General features: G+C 38.1%; 1 protein-coding gene across 6 annotated transcripts in view; it reads right to left on the minus strand.

The window, feature by feature from the left end:
* LOC100927461 overlaps window positions 1-21,175 on the minus strand; it is a 74,555-nt gene extending 53,380 nt beyond the window's left edge. For 4 of the 6 annotated variants that reach the window (XM_031944497.1, XM_031944496.1, XM_031944495.1 and 1 more), the window contains exons 1-24: window positions 20,445-21,171; window positions 19,301-19,369; window positions 17,579-17,650; window positions 16,753-16,821; window positions 15,981-16,055; window positions 15,156-15,209; window positions 14,328-14,399; window positions 13,274-13,345; window positions 12,428-12,499; window positions 11,594-11,665; window positions 11,171-11,242; window positions 10,355-10,426; window positions 9,526-9,597; window positions 8,718-8,789; window positions 7,871-7,942; window positions 7,057-7,128; window positions 6,207-6,278; window positions 5,373-5,444; window positions 4,528-4,596; window positions 3,718-3,789; window positions 2,850-2,921; window positions 2,013-2,084; window positions 1,222-1,287; window positions 389-460 (exon numbers count right to left, since the gene is read on the minus strand). In XM_031944497.1, the coding sequence (XP_031800357.1) occupies window positions 389-460; window positions 1,222-1,287; window positions 2,013-2,084; window positions 2,850-2,921; window positions 3,718-3,789; window positions 4,528-4,596; window positions 5,373-5,444; window positions 6,207-6,278; window positions 7,057-7,128; window positions 7,871-7,942; window positions 8,718-8,789; window positions 9,526-9,597; window positions 10,355-10,426; window positions 11,171-11,242; window positions 11,594-11,665; window positions 12,428-12,499; window positions 13,274-13,345; window positions 14,328-14,399; window positions 15,156-15,209; window positions 15,981-16,055; window positions 16,753-16,807 (1,471 nt within the window). In that variant the 5' untranslated portion in view covers window positions 16,808-16,821; window positions 17,579-17,650; window positions 19,301-19,369; window positions 20,445-21,171. Of the gene's footprint in view, window positions 1-388; window positions 461-1,221; window positions 1,288-2,012; window positions 2,085-2,849; window positions 2,922-3,717; window positions 3,790-4,527; window positions 4,597-5,372; window positions 5,445-6,206; window positions 6,279-7,056; window positions 7,129-7,870; window positions 7,943-8,717; window positions 8,790-9,525; window positions 9,598-10,354; window positions 10,427-11,170; window positions 11,243-11,593; window positions 11,666-12,427; window positions 12,500-13,273; window positions 13,346-14,327; window positions 14,400-15,155; window positions 15,210-15,980; window positions 16,056-16,752; window positions 16,822-17,578; window positions 17,651-19,300; window positions 19,370-20,444 lie in introns of all 6 variants that reach the window. The other 2 variants (XM_031944498.1, XM_031944499.1) reach the window with 2 other exon arrangements.
* Window positions 21,176-22,274: the final 1,099 nt, after the last annotated feature.

Here is a 22,274-nt window from a genome sequence, read left to right on the forward strand (position 1 = left end):
ACAAAATTAAAATTTCATCCTGGGTCCTCTAGATCTGCGTGTTCTACAGATTAGTGGGAACGCTCCTCTTGTTCGTAGCCAGTAGTATTCTTAATGATGATGGAAGGCACTATCTCACATTTTGGTATATTTTTAATGCAGAAAAAAATCTTTAGAAAATTATCATTGTGATCCTGAAGTCCTGCCACTTGGGCAAAATGCTTTTCCATTATACTTTGGACTGACCAAGGAACAATTTTCATCTATTCTATGAGTGTCACTCCCTAGATATCCCACCCCCTCCTTCATAAGCAACTTCATGCTTTTCCTTAACCTCTGTCCATATCCTTGATTGCTATCCATCCTGGAATAATTTAACTAGCCACTAACCCTTCCATACATTACTTACCTATTGATGGGTAAGTATAGTTATCCCATGAAGTTCCATGTATATCCTTTGATGTCCCAGGTGTCCAAGGGTCTGCATTCAGGGAAAGAATAGGACCACATTAGATACCAGCTTAGCCAGAATATTACATTGGGGTACAGAAGATGGATATATATTAAACACTAAGACCTGATTAGGATGCTCGACAATGTTATGATCCTTGCAAACTGTCTTATCTCTCTTGTTCTCAGTTTTCCCATTTGTAAAAAAAAATGGGTTGGAGAACAGAACCTCAAGGGTCCCCTTTATTTTTAAATTTGTAAGCCTAGCTTTCAAGGAGAAGACCTAGATCTGAGGTACAAACTGCCTTGGTTGGGATGGAAGAGTATTGAGCAGAGAAGAATGAGAAAGATGACATTCCGGGGTTACTGTGGACTACCAGGTCCAAAGTTCATTGTTCCCATGGCAAAATTGAAAGGTCATCCTGGGTCCCCTAGATCATCCCTATAAAAGTGGCAATGGTATCTTTCTATGAAACCATGAATTTTCTCAGTGAAGCTGGAGGGCACTATCTCATATTTTGGTATTTTTTCAAAACCCCAAAGTCTTGAGGATAGTCATCTTCTCTTGAACTCCTGCCACTTGGATTATATGCTGCTATATTGTACTATGGATTGCTTGAGGTTCAACAATCTCCTACTATATGTGGGCATCTATCCAGAATTCCCACCCCTTCCTTCTTAGGTTACACCATAATTCTCCTTAATATATATCTATATCCTTTATTGCTAACCCTCTTGGAATAGGTTAATTTGCTATTGACCAACAAATACATCATACACCTTCTCCCTTACGTCTGCGAGTGTACTTCTTCCCTGAATTTGCGTTTTGTTTTCCTGATTTCCAATAGGATGTTGTTCCTGCATCCAGGGGAAAGAAAATGACCAAGTAAGACAGTAGCTCAGGCAGTCTGTTACATTGCATTACACTTCATAAATACATGCTGATTCCTAAATATTGCCTGGGATCTTCATTAAAGGGTATGACGCTTAAAAGCACCCTTCCTTTTCTCTTGTTCTCAATTTCCCCATTTGTTAAACAAAGTGAATTGGAGTAGAGGACATGAAAAGTACCCTTTAGATAAAGTACTGGGTTGGGATGAGAAGGTATTGAGTGGATTAAGGTGGTGAAGCCTATGTTTCAGAATTACAACAGACCACCTTTCCAGAAGTCCATTGCACCCACCACAAAATTAAAAGATCATCCTGGGTCCTCTAGATCTGAATGTTCCCCACATTAGTGGTAAAGCTTCCCTTCTACATAGGCAGCAGTATTTTCAGTATGATGGAGGGCAGTATCTCATAATTGGGTATGTTTTCAACACCAAAAAAGTACTATGGGAAGTTATCATTGTGATCCTCAAGACCAGCCACTTGGGCAAAATGCTCCTACATTATACTTTGGACTGAATGAGAGTCAATATTCACCTATTCTAAGAAGGTTCCCACCCAGAAATCCTGTCCCTTCCTTCCTATGCTACTCCCCACTTCTCTTTAATCTGTGTCCTTGTCCTTGATTGCTCTCCATCCTGGAATGGTTTAACTAGACATTGACCCTCCCATACACAATATCCCTCCTTACTTACCTTTGTATGGATAACGACACTTGTCCCAAGAAACTCCATGTATGTTCCTTGACTTCCAATGTGTCAGAGGACCTGCATATCGGGAAAAAGAGGACCAATAAGATAGCATCTTACCAGAATACTACATTGGGGCACAGAGGATAGGTACATATTAAATACTAAGACCTGGTTGAGATGCTCAAAAATGGTATGATTTTTGCAAATTCCTTTACCATTCTTGTTCTCACTTTTTCCATTTGTTAAAAAAAAATTGAGGGGGAGAATAGGACCTCAAAAGTCCTGTTCTTTACCTTTAAATCTGTAAGCCTGGATTTAAGGCAAAGGGCATTGGTTTGAGGCACAAACTGCCTTGGTTAGGATGGCAGAATATAAACTTGGGAGGAATGGGAAGGAAAACATTCCAGCATTGCCATGGTCAACCAGGCTAGAAGTCCATTGCTCCCATGACAAAATTAAATATCTATCTATGCTCAGAATAGTATATTCTGAGAACAATTTTGGTAATTGTTCTCCTCTAAGTAGGCACTAGTATCCTCAGGGATGATGGAGGCCAGTGTCTCACATTTAGATTTTTTTTTCAAAATCCAAATATTACTAAGGATAATTATCTTCTCCTGAAATCCTATCCACCTAAATGCTCCTACATTACACAATGGACTGCTTGAGGCTCAACATTAACCTGCTATACATGGGAACCTATCCAGAATTCCCACCCCTTCCTTATTGTACCCTACCACAATTCTCCTTCACCTCTGGACTTATCCTTGATGGCTAGTCATACTGGAATAGCTTAAATATATATTGACCCATTAATACATAATATTCCTTCTTACTTACCTGGGGTTGGGTAAGTATATGTCGTTTTTGGTTGTCTGTACAGCTCTCCTGCTGGCTCACGGTATGTTGTACCTGCATTTGGGAAAAGAAAAGGACCAAGTAAGATAGTAGCTTAGCAATCTATTACATTGAGTTATAGTTCATAGACACATGCTAAACCCTAAGAACTGCCTGGAATGTTCATTAAGGGTATGATGTTTGGAAACTCCCTTCCTTCTCTTGTTCACAGTTTACCCATTTGTTAAACAAAATGAGTTGGAGAAGAGGACCTGAAAAGTACCCTTTAGATGTAAATCTGTAAACATGCCTTCAAATGAGAGGGCATATGTCTGAGGCACAAAGTGCCTGGGTTGGGATGGGAGAGTGTTGAGTGGATTAAGGTAGTAAGGACTACATTTCAGGGTTACCATGGAGTACCTTTCCAGAAATCCCTTGCACTCATGATAAAATTAAAAGATCATCCTAGGCCTTCTATATTTGAGTGCCTCACAGATTAATGGGAAATCTTCCCTTCCATGTAGCCAGTAGTATTCTCATTGATGATGGGGGGCGCTATTTCACTATCTCACATTTTGGTATGTTTTCAATACCAGCTTCCCTCCTCCCCCCTTCCCCCCCACTAAATTAGGTTATGATTGTGATCCTGAAAGACTCCAATTAGACAAAATACTTCTACATTATACTTTGGACTGCCCAAGGGTCAATATTCACGTATTCTAAGGTGGTTATTACCCAGATATCCCACACTCTCCTTCCTATGCCACTCCCCATTTTCCTTAATTTATTTCCTTGTCCTTGATTGCTATCCATCATGGAATGGTTTTCCTAGCCATTGACCCTCCCATACACAATATCCCTCCTTACTTACTTTTGTATGGATAACGATCCTTGTCCCAAGAAATTCCATGTATATTCCTTGGCTTCCAATGTGTCAGAGGACCTTCAATAGAGGAAAGAAGAGGACCGAGTAAAATAACAATTTAGCCAGACTACTTCATCGGGGTACAGAGGACAGATACCTGTTAAACACTAAGACCTGGTTGGGATGCTCAATAACAGTATGTTTCTTGCAAATTCTGTTACCTCTTCTTACATTTTCCATTTGGAAAAAAAAATTGAGTGGGAGAACAGGATCTCAAGTCCCATTTACTTGTAAATCAGTAAGCCTAGCTTTAAAGTAGGAAGCATAGGTCTGAGGCACAAACTGCCTTGGTTGGGATGGCAGAGTAATGAGTGGAGAAGAATGGGAAGGACAACATACCAGGATTACTATGGACAACCAGGCTAGAAGTCCATTGCTCCCATGACAAAATTAAATATCTGACTAGTCCTCAGAATAGTGGTAATTGTTCCCCTCTAAGTTACCAGTAGTATCCTCTGAGATGATGGAGGGCAGTGTCTCACATTTTGGTATTTTTTCAAAACTGAAATAGTACTAAGGAAAATTATCTCCTCCTGAAGGCCTGCCACTTAGACAAAATGCTTCTACGTTATACAGTGGATTGTCTGAGGCTCAACATTCACCCAGTATATATGGGAACCTACTCCAAATTCCCATCCCTTCCTTCCGTACCCTACTCCAATTTTTCATCTCAGCACTTTTCCTTGATGGCTAGCCATCCTGGAATAGTTTAAATATGTAGTGATCCATTAATGCATAATATTCCTTCTTACTTACCTGGGGTTGGGCAAACATATGTTGATTTTGACTGTTTGTTTTGTTCTGATGGCTCACGGTAGGTTGTACCTGCATTTGAGAAAAGAAAGAGACCAAGAAAGGTAGTAACTTAGGCAGTCTATTCCATAGCGTTACAGATCATAGACACATGATAAGCCCTAAGAACTACCTAGGATGTTCATTAAGGGTATAATGCTTGAAACGCTCTTCCTTCTCTTGTTCACAGTTTACCCATTTATTAAACAAAATGTTTTGGAGTAGAGCACCTGAAAAGTACCCTTTAGATATAAATCTGTAAACATGCCTTCAAATGAGAGGGCATATGTCTGAGGCACAAAATGCCTGGGTTGGGATGGGAGAGTGTTAAGTGGATTAAGTACATAGTAAGGACTACATTTCAGGGTTACCATGGACTACCTTTCCAGAAGTCCCTTGCACCCATGATAAAATTAAAAGATCATCCTAAGTCTTCTATATCTGAGTGTCCCACAGTTTAGTGGGAAAGCTTCCCTTCTACATAGGCAGCAGTATTTTTAGTGATGATGGAGGGCACTATCTCACATTTTGGTATGTTTTCAACACCAAAAAACACTAAAGAAAGTTATGATTGTGGATCCTGAAGTCCGACCAATTTGGCAAAATGCTTCTACGTTATACTTTGGAATGTCCAAGGCTCAATATTCACATATTCTAAGGGGGTTACTACCCAGATATCCCACCTCCTCCTTCTAATGCCAGCTCCCACTTCTCCTTAAACTATGTCTATGTCCTTGATTGCTATCTATCCTGGAATGTTTTGCTAGCCATGACCCTTCCATATATACTATCCCTCCTTCCTTACTTACCTTTGTGTGGATAACGATACTTGTCCAAAGAAATTCCATGTATATTCCTTGACTTCCAATGTGTCAAAGGACCTGCACTCAGAGAAAGTAGAGGACCAAGTAAGATAGCAGCTTATCCAGAATACTACATTGGGGTACAGAGGATAGATACATATTAAATACTAAGACCTGGTTGGGATGCTCAATAACACTATGATTCTTTTAAATTCTGTTACTTCTTTTGTTCTCAGTTTTTCCATTTGGAAAAAATTGTGTGGGAGAACAGGACCTCAAAAACCCCTCTATCTTTAAATATGTAAGTTTAGGTTTAGGGCATAGGTCTGAGGCACAAACTGTCTTGGTTGGGATGGTGGAGTAATGAGTGGAGAAGAATGGAAAGGACAACATACCAGGGTTACCATGGACAACGAAGTTAGAAATCTCATGACAAAATTAAGATGTCTGACTAGTCTTCACAAAAGTGCTTAGTTCCCTTCTTAGTAGCCTAGCCAGTAGTATTCTCAGGGATGATGGAGGGCAGTGTCTCACATTTTGGTATTTTTTCAAAATCCAAATAGTACTAAGGAAAATTATCTCCTTCTGATATCCTGCCACTTGGACTAAATGCTGCTACATTACATGATGAACTGCCTGAGGCTCAACATTCATCTTGTATACATAGGGACCTACCCAGAAATCCCATCCTTTCCTTCCTGTACCCTACCAGAGTTTTCCTTCATCTGGGTTCATATCCTTGATGGCTAGCCATCCTGGAATAGTTTAAATATATATATATATATATATATATATATACATATATATATCCATTAATATATAATATTCCTTCTTACTTACCTGGAGCTGGGTAAGTATAACAACATGGATTAGGTCGTCTGTGTTTTTCTTCTGATGAGTCAGGATATGTTCCTGCATTTGGGAAAAGTAAATGATCAAGTAAGATAGCAGCTTAGGCAGTCTATTACATAGCATTATAATTCATAGACATATGCTAAAACCTACGAACTGCCTGGGATGTTCATTAAGGGTACGATGCTTGAAAACTCCCTTCATTCTTTTGTCCTCAGTTTACCCATTTGTTAAACAAAATTAGTTGGAACAGAAGACTTAAAAAGTACCCTTTAGATTTAAATCTGTAAACATGACTATTTTAAAAGAGAGGGCATATGTCTGAGGTACAAAGTACTTGGGTAGGGATAAAGAGTGTTGAGTGGATTAAGGTGATAAGGACTACATTTCAGGGTTACCATGGACTACCTTTCCAAAAGTTAATTGTACTCATGACAAAATTAAAGGATCATCTTGAGTCTTCTGGATCTCAATGTTCTGTGGATAAGTGGGAAAGTTTCCCTTCTAGGTAGTCAGTAGTATTCTCAGTGATTATGAAGGGCACTATCTCACATTTTGGTATCTTTTCAACACCAAAAAACCCCCCACTAAATAAAATTATCATCGTGGTTCTGAAATCCTGCCAATTTGGCAAAATACTTCTACGTTATACTTTGGAATGCCCAAGGATCAATGTTCACGTATTCTAAGGGAGTTACTACCTAGCTATCCTATCCTCCCCTTCCTATGCCATTCCTCACTTCTTCTTAATCTGTGTCCTTATCCTTGATTGCTATCCATGCTGGAATGGTTTTACTAGCCATTGATCCTTCCATTCATAATATCTCTCCTTACTTACCTTTGGATGGGTCACGGTACTTGTTCCATGCATTCCCTTTTAAGTCCCTTGACTCCCATTGTGTCAAAGGACCTGCCCTCAGGGAAAGTGGAGGGATAAGTAAGATAGCAGTTAGCCAGAATACTTCACTGGGGTACAGAGAATAGATACATATTAAAAACTAAGATCTGATTGTGATGCTCAATAACAGTATGATTCTTACAAATTCTGTTATCTTTTTTGTTCTCAGTTTTTCCATTTGGAAAAAACGGTGTGGGAGAACAAGACCTCAAAAGCCCCTTTACATTTAAATATATAAGCTTAGGTTTAAAGGAGAGGGCATAGATCTGAGGTAGAAACTGCCTTGGTTGGGATGGGAGATTAATGAGTGGGAAGGAATGGGAAAGACAACATACCAGGGTTACTGTGCACAAGAAGGCCAGAAGTCCATTGCTCCCATGACAAAATTAAATATCTGACTAGTCCTCAGAATAGTGGTAATTGTTTCCCTCTGAGTAGCCAGTAGTATCTTCAGGGATGATGGAGGGAAGTGTCTCACATTTTGGTATTTTTTCAAAATCCAAATAGCACTAAAAAAATTAATCTCCTCCTGATGTCCTGCCACTTGAACTAAATGCTGCTTTTACACAATGGACTGCCTGAGGCTCAACGTTCACCTAATATACATGGGAACCTACCCAGAATTCTCACCCCTTCTTTCCTGTAACCTACAACAATTCTCTTTCATCTCGGTACTTATCCTTGATGGTTAGCCATCCTGGAATAGCTTAAATATAAATTGACCCATTAATACATAACATTCCTTCTCATGTACCTGTGGTTGGGTCAGCATATGTTGTTTGTGACTGTCTGTTTTGTTGTTCTGATGGATCATGTGATGTTGTAGCTGCATTTGGGGAATGAAAAGGACCAAGTAAGATAGTAGCTTAGGCAGTCTATTCCATAGCATTATAGATCGATCGTAGACACATGATAAGCCCTGAGAACTGCCTGCGATGGTCATTAAAGGCATGATGCTTGAAAACTCCCTAACTTCTCTTGTCCTCAGTTTCCCCATTTGTTGAAAAAATTGGGTAGGAGCAGAAGGCCTGAAAAGTACTTTTTAGATATTTAAATTTAATCTAAACATACCTTCAAAAGAGAAGGCATATGGATGAGGCACAAAGTGCCTGGTTTGAGGTGGGAGGATGTTGAGTGAATTATAGTGGGAAGGACTACTTTCCAGGGATACTATGGATACCCTTTGTACATGTCTTTTGTGTCCACAACAAAATTAAAATCCTGGTTCATTTAGATCTCAGTGTTCCCTAGATTAATGTTAAATCTTCTCTTCTAATTAGCCAGTAGTATTCTCAGTAATGATGGAGGGCAGTATCTCTTATTTTGGTATATTTTCAACACCCCACCAATACTAAGGAAAGTTATCGTTGTTATGATGAAGTCCTCCCACTTGGGCTAAATGCGGCCCCATTATACTTTGGACTGCCTGAGGCTCACTATTCACGTATTTTAAGAGGGTTACTACCCAGATATCCCACCTCCTCCTTCTAACACCAGCTCCCACTTCTCATTAAATTAGGACTATGTCCTTGACTGCTCTGCCTCCTGGAATGTTTTAGTAGCCATTGAAGCTTCCATACATAATATCCCTCTTTACTTACCTATGCATGGATCAGGATACTGGTTCCATGCAATTCCAGGTACATTCCTTGACTTCCAATATGGCAAAGAACCTGTATTCAAGGAAAGAAGAGGATCAAAAAAATAGTTGCTTAGCCAGAATACTTCATTGGGGTACAGAGAATAGATATATATTAAATGCAAAGACCTGGTTGGGATGCTCAATAATGGTATGACCCTTGCAAGTTCTGTTACCTTTTTTGTTCTCAGTTTTTCCATGTGTAAAAAAAAATTGCATGGGAAAACAGGAACTCAAAAGTCCCCTTTACCTTTAAATCTGTAAGCCTATCTTTAAAGGAGAGTGCATGGGTCTGAGGCACAAACTGCTTTGGTTGGGATGGGAAAGTAGTGAGTGCTGAGGAAAGGGAAGGACCACATTCCAGGATTACTGGACTCCCAGGTCAGAAGTCCATGGTTCCCATGAGAAAATTTAGAAGTCATCCTGGGTGCCCTACATCTGACTAGTCCCTAGTATAGTAGTAATTGTTCCCCTCCAAATCTCCAATAGTATTCTCATAATGGAGGACAGTGTCTCATATTTTGATATTTTTTTCAAAACCCAAATAGTACCAAGGAAAGTCATCTTCTCCTGAAGTCATGCCATTTGGACTAAATGCTGTTACATTACATTATGGACTGCCTGAGGCTCAACATTTACCTACCATATATGGTTATCTAACCAGAATTCCCACTTCTTCCTATAGCACACCACAATTCTCCTGCATATCTTGTCCTTATCCTTGATTGCTAGCCATCTTGAAACAGTTTAATTAGCTACTGACTACCTACCTGTAGTATGGTAAGCGTATTTTTTCTTAGATCTTCTGTAATGTTCTCCTGGGGACTTAGGTGATTTTCGCCCTTCATTTGGGGAAAGAAAAGGACCAAGTGATACAGCAGGTTAGCTAGACTGTTATATTGCATGTCAGTGCACATACCTATGCTAACCCCTAAGAAGTGCCTTGGATGTTCATTAAGGGTATGATCCTTGCACATTCCCTTACCCCTCTTGTTCTCAGTTTCACCATTTGTTAAATATATGGGTTGGGGCACAGGACGTGAAAAGGACCCTTTAGCTTCAAATCTGTAAACCAATAGACTGAGTATATACCTGAGTCATAAAGTGCCTGGATTGAGATTGGACTTGAAGGTTGGATTGAGGTGTTAAGGATTACATTCAAAGGTTACCATGGACTACCGATCCAGAATTGCATTGCTCCCATGACAAAGTTAAGAGAACTTCCTTGCATCCCTAGATATGACTGATCCAAAGACTGGTGATTCCACCCTAAGTAGCCAGTAGTACTCTCAGTGAGGATAAAGGGCAGTATCTCATATTTTGGTATTTTTTCAACCCCAAAACAGTACTAAGGAAAGTTATCGTTATTATATTGAACTCCTGTCACTTGGACTACATGCTGCTACATTATACTTTGGACTGCCTGAGATTCAATATTCACCTATTCTAAGAGGATTCAATCCCAGATATCCCAGCCCTTTCTTCCTATGCCACTCACCAATTTTCCTTAATTTACATATTTATCCTTGATTACAATCCATCTCAGAATGATTTAATTAAACATTGACCTTTCCATATGTAATATCCCTCCTTACTTACCTACGGATGGGTCACGATACTTGTTCCAAGCTATTTCATATGCCTGTTGTAACTTCCATTGTGTCAAAGGATCTGCACTCGGGGAAAGTAAAGGACCAAGTAAGCTAGAAGCTTAGCCGCAATAGTACATTGGGGTACAGAAGTTGGATATGTATTAAACACTAAGAACTGGCTGGGATGTTCAACAATGGTATGATCCTTTAAAATTCCCTTTTTCTCAGTTTTCCATTTTAAAAAATAGGTGATAATACAGGAACTCAAAGGTCCCCTTTCCCTTAAACTTGTAAGCCTACCTGTAAAATAGAAGGCATAGGTCTGAGGCACAAACTGCTTTGGCTGGGATGGGAGAGTACTGAGTGGAGGAGAATGGGAAGTACAGCATTCCAGGGTTACCCTGGACTACCAAGGAGGAGTTCATTGCTCCCATGACAAAATTAAGAGTTCATCCTCGTTCCCCTAAACCTGACTGGTCTCTAGAAAAGTGGAAATGGTCCCCCTCTAAGTAGCCAGTTGTATTCTCAGTGATGATGGAGGGCACTATCTTACATTTTGGTATTTTTTCAAAACCCCAAAAGTACTAAGGAAAGTCATCTCCTGATGTTGTGCCACTACGACTAAATGCTGTTACATTACACTATAGACTGCCTAAGTTTCAACACTCAACTACTATTTGTGGCTACCTACCAGAATTCCCACCCCTTCCTATGCCCCACTACAATTCTCCTTAATCTCTGTACTTATTCTTGATTGCTAGCCATCTTGTAATATTTTAATTTGATGTTCATCCACCAGTACATCATACCCCTTCTCCCTTACCTCTGCACGAATTAGCATCCTTTTCCACTGAATTTATGTTTTGTATTCCTGATTTCCACTGCGGTATTGTACCTGCATTTGGGGAAAGAAAAGGACCATGTAAGATAGCAGCTTAGGCAGTCTATTACATTGCATTACATTTCATAGACACATGCTAAAGCCTAAGAACGGCCGGGTATGTTTATTATGGTACAATGCTTAAAAACTCCCTTCTCTTGTCCTCAGTTTCCCCATTTGTTAAAACAATCATTACACTTTTGACTGCCTGAGGCTCGATATTCTCCTATTCTAAGTGTGTTACTACCCAGATATCACTACCCAGATATTCTCCTTAATTTATGTTCTATTCCTTGATTGCTCTCCATCCTGGAATGGTTTAACCAGCCATTTACCCTTCCATACATAATATCCCTCCTTACTTACCAATGGGTGGGGAACGATACTTGTCCCATGCAATTCCATGTACATTCCTTGATTTCCAGTGTGTTAAAGGACCTGCATTCAGGGAAAGAAGAGAACCAGTAAAATCGCAGCTTAGCCAAAATACTTCATTGGGGTACAGAGAATAGATACGTATTAAATAATAAGAGCTGGCTGGGATGCTCAATAATGGTATGATCCTTGCAAATTCTATTAATTCTTTTGTTTTCAGTTTTTCCATTTGCCTAAAAATTTGGTGGAAGAACACGACCTCCAAAGTCCCCTTTCCTTTTAAATCAGTAAGCCTAGCTTTAAAGGAGAGAGAGTGCATGGGTCTGAGGCACAAACTGCTTTGGTTGGGATGGCAGAGAATTGAGTGGAGAGGAATGGAAAGGACAACATTCCAGTGTTACCATGGACGATTAGTCCAGAATTCCATTGCTCCCATGACAGAATTTAGAGGTCATCTTGGGTCCCCTATATCTGACCAGTCCCCAAAATAATAGTAATTGTTCCCCTCTAAGTCTCCAATAGTATTCTCATGATAATGGAGGACAGGGTCTCACATTTTGGCATCTTTTCAAAATCCAAATAGTACTAAGGAAAAGTCATCTTCTCCTGAAAGCCTGCCCTTTGCAATAAATGTTCCTACATTACACTATGGACTATTTGAGACTCAACATTCACCTACTACATATAGGTATCTAATCAGAATTCCTACTCCTTCCTATAGCACACCACAATTTTCCTTCATCCCTGTACTTATCCTTGATTGCTAGTCATTTTGAAATAGTTTAATTAGCTATTGATCCACCAACACATAATATTCCTTCTTACCTGTGGTTTGGTAAGCATATTTTTTCTTGGATTTTCTATGACGTTCTCCTGAGGGTCCAGGTGACAATGGCCCTTCATTTGGGGAAAGAAATGGACCAAGTGATATAGCAGCTTAGCCAGACTATTGTATTGCATTACAGTGCACAGACCCATGCTAAACCCTAAGAAGTGACTTTAGGTTCATTAAGGATAAGATCCTTGCAGATTCCCTTAACCCTTTTGTTCTTAGTTTCACCATTTGTTAACTATATGGGTTGTCGCAGAGGACCTGAAAAGAACCCTTTAGCTTCAAATCTGTAAAACTCCCTTCAATAGACTGGGTGTATACCTGAGTCACAAAGTCCCTAGTTTAGGATTGGAGGTTGGAGAGTGGATTTTTGTCTGAAGGACTACATTCAAGGGTTACCATGGACTAACAATCCAGAAGTCCATTGTTCCCATGACAAAATTAAGAGAACTTCCTTGGATCCCCCGATCGGACTGATCTCCAGAGTGGTGGTAATGTGGTAATGGTTCCATTCTAAGTAGCCAGTACTATTCTCAGTGATGATGGGGGGCAGTATGTCACATTCTGGTATTTTTTCAACATCAAAAGAATACAAAGGAATGTTATCATTTTTATCCAAAAGTCCTGACAATTGGGCTACATGCTGCTACATTATACTTTGGACTGCTTGAGGCTTAACATTCACCTATTCTAAGAGGGTTACTACCCAAATATCCCATCCCTTCCTTTCTATGCCACTGCCCAATTCTCTTTAATTTATTTCCTTCTTTTTGATTGCTATCCATCCTGGAATATTTTAACTAGCCATTGATCTATACATAATATCCCTCCTTACTTACCTTGGAATGGGTAACGATACTTGTCCTTTGAAATTTTGTGTTCATGCCGTGACTTCCATTGCATCCAAGGACCTGCACTCGCAGAAAGAAGAGGATCAAGTAAGATAGGAGCTTAGCCAGAATAGTGCATTGGGGTACAGATTATACATACATATTAAATTTAGAACTGGCTGGGATGCTCAAAAATAGTATGATTCTTGAAAATTCCCTTATCTCTCTTGTTTTCAGTTTTCCCATTTGTAAAAAAAAAATGGGAGAATAGAACCTCAATGGTCCCCTTTACTTTTAAATTTGCAAGCTTAGCTTTCAAAGAGAGGGCATAGGTCTGAGAAACAAACTGTCTTGGTTTGGATGGGAGAGTATTGAAGAAGAGGAAAGGGAAGAACAACATTCCAAAGTTATTATCGACTACCAGGTCAGGAGTTCATTGTTCCCATGACAAAATTAAGATATCATCCTGGGTCCCCTAGATGTGACTGGTACCTAGAAAAGTTGTAATGGTACCCTTCTAACTAGCCAGTAGTATTGTCAATAATGAAGGAGAGTAGTATCCCACATTTTGGTATTTTTTCAAAACCCAACAAGTATTAAGCAAAGACAATTTCTCCTGAAATCTTGCTGGTTGGACTAAATGCTGGTTCATACAGTATAGACTGACTGAGGCTCAACATTCATCTACTATATGTGGGTACCAACCCACAATTCCCATGCTTTCCTTCCTATGCTACTCCCCATTTCTCCTTAAACTCTGTCCTTATCTCTGATGGCAAGCCATCTTTGAATAGTTAAATTAACTATTGATCCATCAATACATTATATTCCTTCTTATATACCTGTGATTGGGCAAGCGTATTTTTCCTTTGATTTTTTTGACATGCTGCCTAAGACTCAAATTTCATCTATTCTAAGAGGATTCCTACCCATAAAATCCACCCCTTCCTTCCTATACCACTCCCCACTTCTTAATTTATGTCCTTCTCCTTGATTGCTATCCATCCCGGAATGGTTTAACTAGACATTGAACCTTCCATATGTAATATCCCTCCTTACTTACGATGGAATGGGTAAGTATTCTTGTTCCAAGAAATTTTATGTTCATGCCATGACTTCCATGGTGTCCGAGGACCTGAACTCGCAGAAAAAAGAGGATCAAGTAAGACAGCAGCTTAGCCAGAACACTATATTGGAGTACAGATTATAGATACAGATTAAACACTAAGAACTGGCTAGAATGCTCAATAATGGTATGATCCTTGAAAATTCCCTTACCTCTTTTATTCTCAGTTTTTCTATTAGTAAAAAAAATTGCATGGGGGAACAGGATCTCAAAAGTCCCCTTTACCTTGAAATCTGTAAGTCTAGCTTTAAAATAGAGGGCATGTATCTAAGGCACAAACTACTTTGGTTGGGATGGCAGAGTATTGAGTGGAGAGGAATGAAAAGGACAACATTCCAAGGTTACCATGAGCAATAAGGTCAAGAGCCCATTGCTCCCATGACAAAATTTAGAGGTCATCTTGGGTCCCCTATATTTGACTAGTCCTCACGGTAGTGGTAATTGTTCTCCTCTCAGTTTCCAGTAGTATTCTCAGTGATAATGGAGGGCTGTGTCTTACGTTTTGTATTTTTTTCAAAATCCAAATAGTACTTAGGAAAGGCATCTTTTCCTGAAGTTCGGCCACTTGGACTAAATGCTGCTAGATTATACTATTGACTAACTGAGGCTCAACATTCACCTAGTATCCATGGGTACCTAACCAGAATTCCCACTTTTTCCTATAGCATACCACCATTTTCCTTCGTCTCTATATTTATCCTTGATTACTAGCTATAGTTTAGTTACCTATTGACCCATCAATACATAATATTTCTTCTTATGTACCTGTTTTCTTTGATTTTAGGTTTTTCTTTACTGATGGCTCATGTGATGTTGGCCCTTCATTTGGGGAAAGAAAAGGACCAAGTAAGATAGCAGCTTAGGCATTCTATTACATTGTGTTACAGTTCGTAGACACTAAATGCTAAATCCTAAGAACTGCCTGGGATATTTATTAACAGTATGATGCTTGAAAACTCCCTTTATTTTCTTGTTCTCAGTTTCACCATTTGTTAAATAGATGGGTTGTAGCAGAGGACCTGAAAAGAACCCTTTAGCTTCAAATCTGCAAACCTCCCTTCAATAGTCTTCAATAGACTGGGCATATACCCGAGTCACAAAGTCCCTAACTTGGTATTGGACTTTGAAGAGTGGATTTGGGTCTGAAGGACTACATTCAAGGCTTACCATGGACTAACAATCCAGAACTCTATTGTTCCCATGACAAAATTAAGAGAACTTCCTCAGTCCCCTAGATCTGACTGATCCCCAAAATAGTGATAATGGTTCCATTCCAAGTATCCAGTAGTATTCTCATTGATGATGGAGAGCAGTGTCCCACATTTTCATATTTTTCAAAAACCCTAAAAGCACTACAGAAAGGCATTTTCTTTTGACATTCTGCCTCTTGGATTAAATGCTGCTACATGATACTATGGACTGGCCTAGATTCAACATTCCCCTGTTTTATGTGGATACCCACCCAGAATTCCCACCAATTCCTTCCTATGCCACACCATAATTCTCCTTAATCTCTCTTGATTGCTAACCCTCTTGGAATAACTGAGTTAGCTATTGACCCACTGATACATCATATAATTTGTCCCTTACCTATTGCTGAATATGAATCCTTTTCCCCCGAATTTACATTTTGTATCCCTGATTTCCAATGTGATGTTGTTGTTCCTGCAGTAGGGGACAGAAAAGAACCAAGTAAGATAGTAGCTCAGGCATTACAGTTCATAGACACATGCTAAATAAATGTTACAAACTACCTGGGATGTTCATTAAGGGTATGATGCTCGCAAACTCCCTTATTTCTCTTGTTCCCTGTGTTGCAGCAGGGGACCTGAAAAGTACTTTTTAGCTTTAAATCTATAAATTTGTCTTCAAAAGAATGGGCATAATTCTGAGGCACAAACTGCCTTGATTTGGTATGGAAGAGTATTGAGTGAATGAAATGGAAAATTACGTTCCAAGCTGGATTACCAGGGTAGAAGACCATTGCACCCATGACAAAAATTAAGAGATCATTTTGGGTCCCCTAGATGTGATTGGTCCCCACATTAGTGGCAAAGTTTCCCTTCTAACTAGTCAATACTATTCTCAGTGATGATGTAGGACAGTAGCTCACATTTTGGTATTTTTCAACACCAAAACAGTACTAAGGAAAGTTATTGTTATCTGTAAGTCCTGCCACTGAAGCTAAATGCTGCTGCATTATGTTTTGTACTGCCTGAGGCTCAATATTCATCTATTCTAAGAAGGTTCCTACCCAGATATCCCATCCCTTCTATCTAGGACCTTGTCCTTGATTGCTGTCCACCTGGAATGGTTTAACTAGCCATGGACCCTTCCATATATGATATACCTCTTTACTTACCTATGGATGGGTAAGTGTATTTCTGCCATGATATTCCATGTGCATCCTCTGTCATTGGTGTTGGAGGATCTGCGTTTGTAGAAAGAAGAGGACCAAGTAAGAAAACAGATTATCCAGAATACTACATTGGCGTACAGATTATGGCTCCCTATTAAACACTAAGATCTGGCTGGGATGCTCATTAATGGTATCATCCTTGCAAATTCCCTTACCTCTCCTATTCTCCATTTTCCAATTTATTAAAAAAAAAATGGGTAAAGAGCCCCTTTACCTTTTATATCAGTAAGCCTAGCTTTCAAGGAGAAGGGCATAGGTCTGAGGCACAAACTGCCTTGGTTGGGATGGGAGAATATTGAGTGCAGAGGAATAGAAGGGACAACATTCCAGGGTTACCATGGACAACCAGGCCAGAAGGCCGTTGCTCCCATGACAAAATTAGGAGGTCATCCTGGGTCCCCTAGACCTGACTGGTCCTAGAAAAGTTGTAATGATTTCCCTCTATGTAGCCAATAGTATTCTCAGTGATGATGGAAAGGGGTATCTCACATTTTGGTATTTTTTCAAAACCCCCAAAATAGTAAGAAATGTCATCTTCTCCTAAAGTTGTGCCACTTTGGCCGAATACTGGTACATTACAATATGGACTGGTTGAAGCTCAACATTCATCTTTATATGTGGGTACCTACCCAGAATTCTCACTCCTTCCTTCCTATGCCACACCACAATTCTCCTTAATCTCTGTCCTTATCCTTGATTGCTACCTATCTTGGAATTACTGAATTAGCTATTGACCCACCAATAATACATCCCATACTTTCTTCCTTACCAGTGGGTGAATAAGCGTCCTTTTCCCCTGTAGTTACATTTTGTATCCCTGAATTCCAATGTGTTGATGTTCCTGCAATCAGGGAAAGAAAAGGAACAAATAAGATAATAGCTTAGGCAGTATTACATTGTGTTACAGTTCACAGACACATGCTAAAACCTAAGAATTGCCTGTAATGTTAATTAAGGGAATAATCCTTGAAAATTCCCTTATACCTCTTGTTCTCAATTTCCCCACTTGGAAAAGAAAATGGGTTGAAGCAGAGGACCTGAAAAGAACCCTTTAACTTCAAATCTGTAAATCTATCTCCAAAAGAATGGCCATAGTTCTGAGGCACAAACTGCCTCGGTTGGTCTAGAAGAGTACTGAGTGGAGTGGAATGGGAAGAACTACATTCCAGAGTTACCATGGATTACCAGGCCAGAAGTCCATTGCCCCTATGACAAAATTAAGAGGTTATCCTAGGTCCCATAAATGTGAATGTTCCCCAGATTCATGATAAAGCTTCCCTTCTAAGTAGCCAGTAGTATTCTCAGTGATGATGAAGGGCAGTATCTCAGATTTTGGTATTTTTCAACACAACACCAGTACTAAGAAAAGTTACCATTGTTATCCTGAAATCCTGCTACTAGGGATAAGTGCTGCTACATTATGCTTTTAAATGTGTAAGGGTAGCTTTCAAAGAAAGGGCATAAGTTTGAGGCACAAACTGCTTTGGTTGGGATGGGAGAATATTGAGTGCTGAGGAAAGGAAAGGACAGCATTTCAGGGTTACCTGGGACTCCCAGGTTAGAAGTCTATTGCTCCCATGACAAAATTAAGAGGTCATCATGTGTGCTCCAGAGCTGACTAGTAGCCAGAATAATGGCAAATATTCCCCAGTTTCCAGTAGTATTCTCACTGCTGATGGAGGGAAGTGTTTTGGATTTTTTTTTAGTATCAAAAAATACTCAGTAAGATATCAACTTAGCCAGTCAGTTTCATTGGGTTACAGTAGATAGACTCATAGTAAACCTTAAGAACTAGGTGGGATGCCCATTAAGCATATGATTCTTGCTAAGTCGCTTACCTCTCTGGTTCCCAGGCTCCCTATTAGTTTAAAAAATGGCTTGGAACATAGGACCTGAAAAGTTCATTTTAGCTTTAAATCAGTAAGATAAATTTTAAAAGAGAGGGCATATGCCTGGTGCAAAGGGCCTTGGTAGAGATTGGATAGTTTAAGAGTGGATTGGGGTGGGAAGGAATACATTACAGTTTTACCTTGGACCACAAGACCAAAAGTTCATTGGTCCCATGAAGGAACTATGAGGTCATCGTAGGTCTGCTAGATCAGATCCCCAGGATAGTAGTAATGGTTCCCCTCTATATAGCCAGTAGTATTCTCAGTGATAATGGGGGGGGGGGAGGGAGGAGCTGTATCTCACCTTTTGTTATTGTTGTTTTTTGAAAATCCAAAAAACACTAAGGAAATTAATTATTCTTATTCTGAAGTCCTGCCAATTGGGCTAAATTCTGATATATTACCTGAGGTTCCACAATCACCTATATCAGGTGGGTTCCTACACAGCAATCTCACCCATTCTTTCCTGAGCCCAATTCTTCTTATTCTCTGTTTTTCCCTTGATTTCTGTCCTAACTGGAATTGTTTAATTAGAATTGTCTAATTAATTAGATTAATTAATTAAATTGTATTCTCACTACATTATATATCTTCTTTCTTACCTACGGTTTGGTAACTATGATCTTCTGCAATTCCAGGTACTTTTCCTAATTTCCATGGTGTTCTATGGCCTGCATTCAGGGAAAGAAGAGGACTCAGTAAGATATCAGCTTAGCCAGTCAATTTCGTTGGGTTATAGTGGGTAGACTCATACTAAACCCTAAGAACTAGCTGGGATGCTTATTAAGGTAAGGTAAGTCCCAAGAACCATTACATAGAATTCCCAATCCCTCTATTTTTGGCGGCCTGCATTTTTGATTTCTTTCACAGGCTAATTGTACACTATTTCAGAGCCCGATTCTTTTTGTGCAGCAAAATAACTGTTAGGACATGTATACTTCTTTTGTATTTAATTTATACTTTAACATATTTAACATGTATTGGTCAACCTGCCATCTGAGGGAAGGGTGGGGGGAAGGAGGGGAAAAAATGGAACAAAAACTTTGGCAATTGTCAATGCTATAAAATTACCCATGCATATAACTTGTAAATAAAAAGCTATAATAATTTTTAAAAAAGATAAGTCCCTTACCTCTCTGGTTCCTAGACTCCCCATTAGTAAAATGAATGGGTTGGAAATGGAGGACCTGAAATGTCCCTTTTAGCTTTAAATCAGTAAGGTAAATTTTAAAAGAGAGGGCATATGCCTGGTGCAAAGTGCCTTGGTGGGAATTGGATGGTTTAGAGTGGATTGGGTTAGAAAGGCTTACATTACAGCTTTACCGTGGACTACAAGACCACAAGTCCATTGGTCCCTTGAAGGAAATATGAGGTCATCCTAGGTTTGCTAGATCAGGTCCCCAGTATAATGGTAATGGTTCCCCTCTAAGTAGCCAAAAGTATTCTCAGCGATGATGGCAGGCTGTATCTCACATTTTTTTCAGCACCAAAAAGTACAAAGGAAATTTTTCATTCTTGTCCTGGAGTCCTGCCATTTGGGCTAAATTCTGATATATTACACTGTAGACTACCGGAGGTCCCATAATCACCTAGGCCAGATGGGTTCCTACCCAACAATCATACCCGCTCCTTCCTGTGCCACTCCCCAGTTCTCCTTACTCTCTGTTTTTCCCTTGATTTGTGTCCTAACTTGAATTGTTTAATTAGATATTGAATTCTCACTACATTATTTATCTTCTTTCTTACCTATGGTTCGGTAACTATGATCTTCTGTCTTGCCAGTTACTTTTCCTAATTTCCAAGGTGTTCTATGGCCTGCATTCAGGGAAAGAAGAAGATTCAGTAAGATATCAGTTTAGCCAGTCAATTTCATTGGGTTATAGTGGGTAGACTCATAGTAAACTCTAAGAATTAGCTGGGATCCCCATTAAGCATATGATTCTTGCAAAGTCCCTTACAACTCTGGTTCCCAGGCTCCCCATTAGTAAAATGAAAGGGTTGGAATAGAGGACCTGAAAAGTCCCTTTTAACTTTAAATCAGTAAGGTAAAGTTTAAAAGAGAGGGCAGATGCCTGGTGCAAAGGGCCTTGGTGGAGATTGGATGGTTTATAATGGATTGAGGTGAGAAGGAAGACATTACAGTTTTACCGTGGACCACAAGACCAGAAGTTCATTGGTCCCATGAAGGAACTATGAGGTCATCCTAGGTCTACTATATCAGATCCCCAGGATAGTAGTAATGGGTCCCCTCTGTGTAGCCAGATGTATTCTCAGTGATGATGGCAGGCTGTATCTCACTTTTTATTTTTTATTGAAAACCTCAAAAAATTCTCAGGAAATTTATAACTTTTTCCCTGAAATCTTGCTACTTTGACTAAATGCTGCTACATTATACTACTGCCAGAGGCTCAACATTCACCTTTTCTAATGTGGGTTCTTACGCAGAAATCCCAGACCTTCCTTTCGATACCACTCCCCCAATTCTCCTTAATTAGTGTCCTTGTCCTTGATTGTTAGACATTTTGGAATTATTTAATTATCCATTCATCAATAATTAATAATAAATATATATAATATATATAAAATCAGAATGTATATGATATATAATATAATATTGTAATATACAATTATATAATATTATAATATATGTGATATATAATTATATAATATATTATAATATATAATTATATAATACACATTATTATAATATACAATTATATAACACACATGATAAATAATTATATAATATATATGATTTATAATTACATCATATGTATGATATATGACATAATTATATAATATATAATTTAATAATATATAATATATATTAAATAATTATATAATAGATGATACATAATACATTATAATATATAATCATATAATATATGATATATAATTATATAATATATAATATTGTAATAGTTAATTATAAAATATATAATTTTATAAGATAAAATATAATATATAATATAAAATCATTAATATATAATATATGACATATGATATTACAATATATAATTACATAATATAATTATAGAATATATTACAATATATGATGTATATGAAAATATGATATATACTATTATAATTATAAGATATATGATATAATATTATGACATGTATATTATAATATATAATTATATATATATATATATCATTATATAATATATAATACATAGGATGTAAATTATATAATGTAATATAATATATAACATTATAATATAAAGGTACATAGTATTATTAGTATATATGCTATATGACTTATAATATGATATATTATGTATAATATATATTATATCTTTTAATATGATTATATATGATTATATAATCTATACTATTATAATATATAATATATGATAAAATATGATATATATTACATATATTATAGTAATATATAATTATATAATATAACATATTATATAGAATGTTATAATATATATGATATATAATTATATAATATACTATTATATTAAATTATGTATAACATTATAATATATATGATATATAACTGTATAATATTATATTATAAAATTTATAATATAAATATAAATATAATATAATATAAATAAAATTAAT

This window comes from Sarcophilus harrisii, chromosome X (genome assembly GCF_902635505.1).
Source record: "Sarcophilus harrisii chromosome X, mSarHar1.11, whole genome shotgun sequence".
Taxonomy (NCBI): domain Eukaryota; kingdom Metazoa; phylum Chordata; class Mammalia; order Dasyuromorphia; family Dasyuridae; genus Sarcophilus; species Sarcophilus harrisii.